The 9,871-nt window shown below is 43.1% G+C and overlaps 1 protein-coding gene across 1 annotated transcript in view; it reads left to right on the plus strand.

The window, feature by feature from the left end:
- The window catches only part of LOC105994425 (lysophosphatidylcholine acyltransferase 2), a 58,311-nt gene extending 49,018 nt beyond the window's left edge, over positions 1 to 9,293 (plus strand). Inside the window, exons 7-9 of the mRNA XM_013027912.1 lie at positions 3,273 to 3,371; positions 5,853 to 5,988; positions 8,493 to 9,293. Coding sequence (XP_012883366.1) covers positions 3,273 to 3,371; positions 5,853 to 5,988; positions 8,493 to 8,677 — 420 coding nt within the window. The 3' untranslated portion in view covers positions 8,678 to 9,293. The remainder of the gene's footprint in view (positions 1 to 3,272; positions 3,372 to 5,852; positions 5,989 to 8,492) is intronic.
- Positions 9,294 to 9,871: the final 578 nt, after the last annotated feature.

Here is a 9,871-nt window from a genome sequence, read left to right on the forward strand (position 1 = left end):
GGGCTCCTGATGTGTTTTTGTTTGTTTGTTTGGGGCTGGTTGTGGGCTTGAACTCTAGGTTTGGGTGCTGTCCCTCAGCTCTTCAGCTCAAGGCTGGCACCCTACCATTTGAGCCACAGCACCACTTCTGACCCTTTTTGCTTTTGTGATGCTGAGGAATCAGATCCAGGGCCTCATGCATCCAAGACTAGCGCTCTATTGCTGAGCCACCTTATCAGCCTGAGCTCCTGCTTACTATCAGGTGCTGGCGGCCTGTGTTGCCCAATTCCCAGCCTAGGGTATATGGGTGGAGTTTTGGTGGGGTTTGGGCTTCTCTTGTCCTGGGCCTCCAGGTCTTTTGTTGTCATAGGTGTGCTTCCGGGGGAGTGTTGTTTCCTGATTTTCTCCCCTCTGTTGAGGCATATGCTCAGCTTTTTACTTCAGTTGGGAGGAGTTGGTTGTGTTGTTCAGGCACCGGATCCCCGGGCCTGGTTCCGGCCCCAGCCTGGAGCGCGCTTATTAGGACTGTGCTGATGTGTATACCACCTAGGTTATGCAACCTAGAGGACACAGTTCAAATTTCTTCTACTGTTGGTAGTCTTGACCCAGGGGGGTTGTTCCTGGCTTGGGCATTTAAGCTCCCTTCCAGGGACACTCTTGCTCTGGCCTGGCCAGCAGAGTGTGCTCCACGGGCTGGTGGAGCTCTCGAACAGTTCCCAGTTTTAGTGGGTCTTGTGGTCTGGGTGATGGGGTAGGGAGTCTAGGTCAGGGTCTGGGGATTCCCTCCAGCTCTGGTCTCCCTTGAGGGATACACTGTCCCCTGTGGGGTACTCACCCTGGAGCTGGTTGTTTCTGTGTGGTGTAGGTCGTCAGTTGTTGCTGCAATCCGAGTTCAGTTGGGGTGGTTGCGGGCTGGGTTGGCGGTGGTGGCTCTGTGTGATTCTTTTCTGTCTCTGCCTCTATCGAAGCTGTCGGGTCAACAGTGTCCACGCTCAGGCGGCTTCTTCGCGGGTTGTAGAGATCCGGTGGGTCTGACGCAGGCGACTTCTGCGTCGGTGATCTGCAGGCAGCCCCCTGTGGCCTCTGGGACCCGGGTGGTCCCCTCCGGGTCATTGCGATCGCGATCGGGCGGGTGGTCTGCCAACAGGTCCCTTTGTTGCGCTGCTGGTGCGCGGCTTTGGCGGGATGGAGCCTCTCTGCTCCGGTGGAGAGTGAGGGGTGGGGGTGAGATCCTCGTGGAGACTCCTGGCTGGTAGGTTTCTCTGTTCCTGGCGATCCCGCTGTTCTGCAAACCGGTACCTGGTGATCTGCAAGCGGCCCCCTGTGTCTCTGGGGCTCCGGCAGCCCCCGCCGGGCCGGCTGGCCGGCGGCTTGGCGCACTGCCATGCGGCCAGTAAAGGTTGAGGGAGGGGTCTTCGCTCTTCTTTGTTCTGAAATTTTTCTTTTCCTGTCTTTCTTTTTTTGTTATTTTCCACCTCTGGTTTTTCTCTGAGTGTTCGTCTTTTTGTTGTTGTCGGTCTCTTGGGGAGATTAAGCGTTGGAACTCGAACTCTCGTTTTGGTTGGAGAGAGCTGTGGCGTTTCCCTACTGCCCCGTCACCATCTTGGTCCCCCCTCCCAGTATGTTATTTTAAGAACCCCCCCAGACTCCACCTTCTCTTTCCCAAGTTTACCCATGACACCCCAGTGAGGAATGATTGCCATGGTATTTAAAAGGGATATTTAAAGTAAGGATCTGTGAGTCAAGAATGGTGGATAAGGATGATGAGGGAAAGGCTGTGTGCTAAGTCTATGTGCTGGGTATGGGAAGCACTAGCCAAGTGAAGAACGCTGTCCTTACCTGCAAGGGAGCCTCGGTGGAAGCATCGCTGCTTAATCCTACTTGGGGTTTCATGCTCTTGTTGATGCCAAACATTGTTTGTTAAATTGACACATTAAGTATTTAAGTATTGCATTCACTTTGTGGTTACTGGCTCACGGTTTATCTTGGGAATTCATTCCTTAAAGATTTGCTGCCGAAATGCTTCTCACATCTGAGTTTCTAATCATTGTTCTGGTTTAGAATGGTCTCCTTTCCCTCCTCCTCTTTTCTTTTCCTCTTTTCTTCCCCTCTCCTCATGCTCTCTCCTGCACTTTTTCCTTTCTCTTTTTAGTTCTGCTGTCTCTTCTTTCTGTTCTCCCTCACACGCATTCTTTCTCTTTTCCTTTCTTCCTTTGTTTCCATCTCTGTTTCCACATCTCTCTTCTGTCTGTCCATCTCTCTAGGTATAAGCTTTATTCTTGCATTCTTTCAGTATTCCTGTCTAGATGAATAATTAGTGTGCAAGAAATCCTTTTTTTTTATGGTACAATTAGGAAATGCCTCCTGTGTTGCACAAACTCCTATGCTTCATTTTCCTTGGCTTAAAAGTTCAGGCTGGATGTGGTAGGTGGCTCATACTTATAATCCCAGCTATTCTAGAAACAGATATAGAAAGATCACAGTTCAAGACCAGGCCTGGGGAAAAAGTGGTACTCTTCCTTAACCAATCAAAAGCCTGGCATAGTGGTATACACACACACACACACACACACACACACACACACACACATATATACATACATATAAATGTGTCAGATGCATATGTGTGTGTGTGAGTGTGTGAGATCTCAGTAAATAGGATTGCTGTCAGTCTCAGACACAAGTGAAACTCTATCTAAAAAATAATTAAAGTTAAAATAAAGTACAGAATGTTCTGGGTCCTGATGCCTTCAAGGAGCTCCTGTAGTTGCCCAAGTTTTGTCCACCTAACCTGGATGACTGCATATTAATCCAGAAGCAAAAAGAATTAACTTGCAATGAATGCCTCCACTGGCCCTTTCTCCTTTCCTGTCTATTCTGTGAGTGGAAGGTTGTTCAGAAACTCCTCATGACTCTTTCATGGTGTTGGCTGAGCTAGCAGAACCACTTTAATGCTGGAGTGAGTGTTTTGATCCCCCTGCGGAAGAAAGTCTTAGATCCTGCCTCCCAGAGGAGGCTGAGCTCAAGAACCCACCCTGTGTGTGAAGATCCACTTTAAATGGCCTCAGTGATAAGATGTTTAGTTATTTGTTAAAAAGGAGAGATATCGCTCTTCCTTCCCCATCAAGCCAGGGCGGGCCCCTGGCTTGCTGTTCTGTACCAGTAAGAACATTTCCCCAACAGGTTCAGTGCTGGGCATGGAGCTTTGAGTATACTTTGTATCTCACCTTGTGGTGTGCTAAAAGTGACCTAACCATCAGCTTTCCTGATTGATTTCTCCTTTCCTTCCACAGAACAATGATGGCAGCATCGACTTCCGAGAGTATGTCATTGGCCTGGCTGTGCTGTGCAACCCTGCCAACACAGAGGAGATCATCCAGATGGCATTTAAGGTATTGTCAGACCCACTTGCCCATTCCCAGTCATCTCTGTCAACAAATGTTGACTCTAAGTGTATTATCTGAAAAGCCAGTGGACCTGTCACAGGAGCGTGTAGACCCGCTGTGACATGAACAGGAATAATGTGATTAAGTCCATTATTAAATTGAGAATTTAAAAAAATCAAACACCACCACAAACATCCATTTAAACAAAAATGGGAGCTGCCTGGCAAGATTGACAAACAGGTGATTGAGCAAATTAGCTTAAAAATTATTTCTTTTTTGGCTTCATGTCTGAAGCCCTGGAGTCAGGTTTATAAATAAACACCAGTTGTTGCTCTTCACCCTAATTCACTCTCTGGAAAAGTCTGATCTGCCCTTCATTTCTCATTCCATGTGTCAGAGATCCTTGAAGGTCATTGGGCTGATAGGATTTATTTTGTTGGGGGGAGGGGGGCAGTCAGGTGAACCCTTGTCCTAAACATCCCAAGTTCTTACCCTGTGTCATCTTCCCAGAGTATCAGGGCGTTTTCACAGCAATGGTGACTGGGAGAGTTGGCATTGTGCTGCTTCCGATGACATTCCTCACCTACAGGGGCACAGAGGAACAGGAAGACTACATTGCAAAGTGAAGTAGGGGAGTAGGTCCATGTAAATGAGTTTCAAGCTGATGTCATCTCTCCAGTTAAACAGAAGCTTCATCTACTGGTCTTGTGAGCTATTCTCCTGTCTCTTGTGCAGTCATGTGATCTCTTTGCCTTTCTTCCGCTTGGATGCTGAGGACTTTTTTCTCCCTGCTTCCCACTCTGACCCCTTCCTGATGGTCTTGGAGACCACTGTGATCGCTCCCATTTTGTAGAGACTTCTCTTGTCCAGAGTTCTTTCTCCTGCCTGCCTTAGAGTCCACCAATGATAGTATCAGGGACTTTTTTGTGTTTTGTCGTCAGTAAGAGAGTCGCAAGTTTACTTGTTATCTTGTTGGCTTAAGCAGCGGCTTATAAAGAGCCTACCTAGTTGATGTTTAGCAGAAAGTCATAAAGCAAGGGCCAGAAATGTTTCAGAAGTTTCAAATCTTCATTTTTTACAGACTTACTCATCATACAACCTAAAATTACACACATAGCTAACTTATTCCAATCTAGACATTTATATTTCTGTTTTGGGTTTGCATGTGTAATGATAAGTTTAGCTAAGCAAATAGTCACTTTTTGGTTTACCAATGAAAGACTTGATAGAAAACTTTCCCCTACTCCATCACAGTAATTACTGTTTTTAAAGAAGTCGTGAGAATTTTGTCTAGCCTCGACCTTGGTTTGAGGATGGATGGGAGGCAAGGAGAAAGGAGGACTTACAACTATAAATAGCAGTTTTTTCCAGTAAGGCAAAGGTCATGCTCTATGTTCATTCCTTCATTAATTAATTAAGGTTTTCTTTTGTAAGACAAAAATCTCACTATATAGCCTGGGTTATTCTCTCTTTCAACATGTGGCTCTCCTGCCTCAGCCTCCCCAGGCACTTGAATTATATTCATGCACTACCATGTCCAACTATCATTGGTATTTTTAACCAATATAAGCTTTATGCTTTCTGGGTTGTCTTTTATATTTTTAGGAATACTTTTGCATATGTTTAATTTTTATTTAATGTTTATACTATATAGGATTCTATACATTCTTCTCTTGGCTACCACTTCATTTTTTTTTTTATTGCCAAGGTGATGTATAGAGGGGTTACAGTTACATAAGGTAATAAGTACATTTCTTGTCAAACTTGTTACCCCTTCTCTCATTTTTCTCCTTTTTTTTTTTTGGTTGTGGGTCTTGAACTCTGGGCCTGGGTGCTGTCCCTGAGCTCTTTAGCTCCACTAGTGCTCTATCATTTGAGTCACAGCGCCACTTCCAATTTCCTGGTGGTTAACTGGAGATAAGCGTCTCACAGACTTTCCCGCCCAGGCTGGCTTTGCACTGCAATCCTCAGATCTCAGCTTCCTGAGTAGCTAGGATTACAGGCATGAGCCACTGGCACTTCCTATTTAACTTCCTATTATTTTTATTTCACCTTCATAGTGACCTTTAGAGGTAGAATGTTTGTACCTCAATTTTTTAGTTGCAAGTGACAGGACAGACTCATGTGCCTTAGTGGAATTAGTTAGGAGGCCAGGGAGTGGTCTGAGGAGACTTCTCAGAACTCACAACCTGTTCCCTGCTTCCCTAGGAAGGCTCCCAAAGAGCTTATTCAAGCCTCATCTGGGGCAAGATACATTATGTTCTCCTCCCATGATCCTTTGTACTCACTCTTGATATCATCCCTCTTGAGAGTCATATTTCTTTCTTCCACTAAACAGGACAGGATTTCTCTCTCTCCCTCCCTCCCTCTCTCTCTCTCTCACACACACACAAATAGCCACAGTCACAGTAGACATTAGAATTATGAAAGAGTTTATTATCTAAGCTCATTCAATACCACCTATGCTCTGGGGGTCTTTCCTTTCAGCTCTTTGATGTCGATGAGGATGGCTACATAATGGAAGAGGAGTTTACCACTCTCCTGCAGGCTTCTCTCGGAGTGCCTGACCTTGATGTCTCTGGTCTCTTCAAGGAAATTGCCCAGGGGGATTCTATCTCCTATGGTGAGTAGGCAGTTTGGCTCTTGGTTTACACAGAGGGCATCCAGATGATGAATTGAAACACAGAAATGTTTCTCTTAAATAGTACAAATAATAGCAATAATGAAGGTGGTGGTGCTAACAGTATTGTTATATGGCCGTAGGAGCTAATTATTGAGGACTTGAGCATGAAGCACTCCTCTGAACATTGTGTATATATGAACTTACTTACTCTTTGCAACAAGCCTATTTAACCCATATTTCCTTTTTTTCAAGAAGGGTACTCATTAGTTGATTGAGTACAAAGAAGTTAACTTTCCTATGATCATCCCAGCTAAAGAATGCTAAGCAAGGATTCAAAATCCATGGCAGAGGCCAGGCATGGTAGGAAATAGTTGTAATCATGGCATTCAGGGGGAAGGCAGGAGGATTTATGAGGGTTTGAGACCAGCCTTGGCTATATAATGAGCGACGTGACCTATGTCCAAAATAAGAAAGAAATCCAAGACAGTTTGGCTTTAGAGCCTGTATCGTTGTTACCGTTGTCTCCTGTATTTGCTGATGGTGTGGCCAGGCAATATTGAGTAGCACTGAGCAAGTTGGGTTGAAGCTACAGCCGGCTATGGACCAGCAGTAATAACTAATCATTTTTGTCTGTTCTATTGTAGCCAGGTAGGTAAGCTTTAACATTCACCACCTTCTAGCAGCCCTTGGGAGGAAGGCCATTACTGACAAAATCCTGTGGTGCCATCTTGAGTCCATCCATTAGTGACTGGTGGACCTTGGTCTTCTGAACAAGTTTCCTAGGGCTGAAGGAGGGTGATTTAGTTTCCATGCATGCACAGGGGAGAGGGCTAGGTGGTTCCTTCCTGCCTTAGCTTCAACTTCGTCAAGGAAACCAGGCTGGCTTTATCCTCTAACCTTCTCCTCTGACTGAAGGGTTGTCCCTCTTGGCATTCAAAGGGTTTTAGCCAGTTAACTTTCATGGAATGGGAAGAACAGACAGTAAACCCTGTCTTTAATTACTGTCATTGTGGCTGCCTAATATTGTCTTTAAGATAATTAAGTGCCTGGGGCCCTTAACCAATTGAGTTAGTTAAAAAACAGGCAGGATAAAATAGGGAAGTGTTTGTACAGGCATGACTCTTGATAAATCCATGAGTACTAATTCTCCTCTGACTATTTTCCCCTCATAAATACTCTATTTCAACTACCAAGTGGTGAAAAACTGGAGCAACTATTTCATTGGAAAATAATACTAAGTGATTTGTAGCTAGCCTTTCTGTGATTTTTTTTAAGAGAAGTATACTTTTTAAAAAAGAAAAAAAAACTTCAACCCTTTTCTTTTCAAGATATACAGAACATCTTCCTCTCCCATTATCGATTCCCCTCCACTGCCAATCTAGTGGGGTATTGTTTGTTTGTGCTGGTATTGGGGCTTGAACTCAAGCCCTTTAATACCACTGAAGGTCTCTCACCAATGGGAAACATTCTGTGTATTCTGAAAAGAGAAAGATAGAAGGTTTTTATTTTAAAGCATATTTCTTTTAAAAAATACTTAAATTGGTAACAGTAAGTCTAGCTATAAATCACTTAGTACTATTTTCCATGGAAATAGTTGAGCTTTTGAACAAAGCACTGTGTTGAAACAAAAGTCCTTGGTTTCACTAGATCAACTCTCATGCTCAGTTGTCTTGCAAAAGTGTCCCAGAAGTCTTCTTTCCCATATAGACATAGCACTGTGGAAGAGAACACACACACTTCAGAACTGAGAACAGCACCCTGTATTTGGAACACCAGCTTACTGGAGACTTGGCATTCAGTCCTGATACTGATCAGCCTTCTATACCCATCTCCTCTCTTGATCTAAAACATTTGAGATGTAAAGCAGTCTACTCCTCAGAGGCCTTGTGATATGATTAATATGTACACTATTTTAGCCATTATTGACTATAAACCCCGGCTCAATTTTTTTTTTATTTTTTATTTTTGCCAGTCATGGGGCCTGAACTCTGGGCATAGGCACTGTCGCTGAGCTCTTCAGCTCAAGGCTAGCACTCTACCACTTGAGCCACAGCGCCACTTCTGGCTTTTTCTGCTTATGTAGTGCTGAGGAATCAAACCCAGGGCCTCATGCATGCAAGGCACTGAGCCCCTTCCCAGGCTCCCTTCCCCTGGCTCAATTTTTCAAGACTGGGTCTTTCTATAGCAGAGTTAAGATCTAAAATAATTTTAAAAGCCATCATAGACAGCTATTGCTAAAAATACCTCAAAAACATCAAATGGACTAAGATTTTAATCTAAAGCACAGTGAAGTTTTATAAGGTAAACATTTGTATAACCTTCATCCCATCATTCATCTATTCCTGATAGACAGTGAGCTTACAGTTTACATTCCCACTAGCCATGTTGAAGCTGAGGGACAGAATTGCACAATAATTGTATGTTCAGGGATGTTTGGTATTCTGCATCATGAGCAAAGTAGATTCATCCCAATTTATTTGATTTTTTTCTCTCTCTCCTTCTAGAGGAATTCAAAAGTTTTGCCTTAAAACATCCGGAATATGCTAAGATATTCACAACATACTTAGACCTTCAGACATGTCATGTATTCTCACTGCCAAATGAAGCCCAGCCTGCTCCTTCCATTCCAAGTAATAAAGTCAGTCCTGAGAGCCATGAAGAAAGTCCATCAGACAAAAAGGATGACTGAAAGTCATATTGCCATGAAGAACACAATGGTGTGGGCTTGAAATTATGCAGGCATTTATTGATCATATTTGAAATGTCTGTTGAGCAATAATGTCTAAAATGGAAAGCTTTTTTTGTAAAAATGATAGATTTTCTTACTAAAAATGCTTTTATTAATTTGCACATATTGAGTCATATTCCTTTTCCACTTGCTATAATGCTGTATTGGTCTACTGAGGATAATGCTGCATATTTCTTAATGGATATTTCTAATTTAACTGGCATAACCAAAGGAATACCTCGGTTTTGTTATTTACTGGTCAGCATTGACACTGTAAAGAGTTTTAAAATATACTTTTAAATTCACTTTCTTCTTTTAAGAAAACACAATAATAATATTATTTTTCTCTAATCCTTTCCCTTTCTGGGAAAATAACTAAGAATTTGAGAGAAACATTTCAGTTTTCTTTTTATTTCCACAGATTTCCTTTTCCATTTAAACTTTGATTTCTTGGATCACTAGATCTAGAAAGGAGGGCTCCAGTCATAGATGAGGTTTTGTATTCATGTATTTCCCTCCCACACCTCTCTCTGTGTTTCTCTGTCTCTTTCTACGTCTTCTCCCCTTCTTTCTCTGTATGCTGGTCCTGGGGCTTGAATTTAGGGCTTTGCACTCTTGCTCAACTTTCAAAACCAAAACTGTCACTCTACCACTTAAGCCACAACTCCCATCTGTCCTTTTGTTACTTAATTAGAAACTCAAAGACTTTTTGCCCTGCTAGCTTTGAATCTCTATCCTCCAATCTCAGCCTCCTGAGAAGCTAGGATTATAGGTATGAGCCACCAGCACCCCTCAGGACTCATTTCTCTTTAACTTGTATCTCTACTCCAGGTTTCCTTAAACTACAGAAATCATATGGTTTTACATGAGCTACAGGGTTGGAGCTGTGTTTTACAGATGACTGATGCTGTGGCCAGAGGCGAAGTGGGAATTGCCTTATTGAAGGGGACATTGATTGCCTAATGAGAAAATGAATTGTTTGCCACACAATTAAATTTAATTTGAGTGGATGGTTCAGAAGGTAGCACCTGCCCACTAAGTAAATCAGATTTGTTCTATTTATATAGTTGTAGCATTAATATATTTTACCATCCAGAAGGAAATTTTGTTTCATGTCCTCTCAAATTTTAGAGATGATCTAAAATATCTGCATGA

Source organism: Dipodomys ordii, unplaced genomic scaffold (assembly GCF_000151885.1).
Source record: "Dipodomys ordii isolate 6190 unplaced genomic scaffold, Dord_2.0 Scaffold106, whole genome shotgun sequence".
Lineage (NCBI taxonomy): Eukaryota > Metazoa > Chordata > Mammalia > Rodentia > Heteromyidae > Dipodomys > Dipodomys ordii.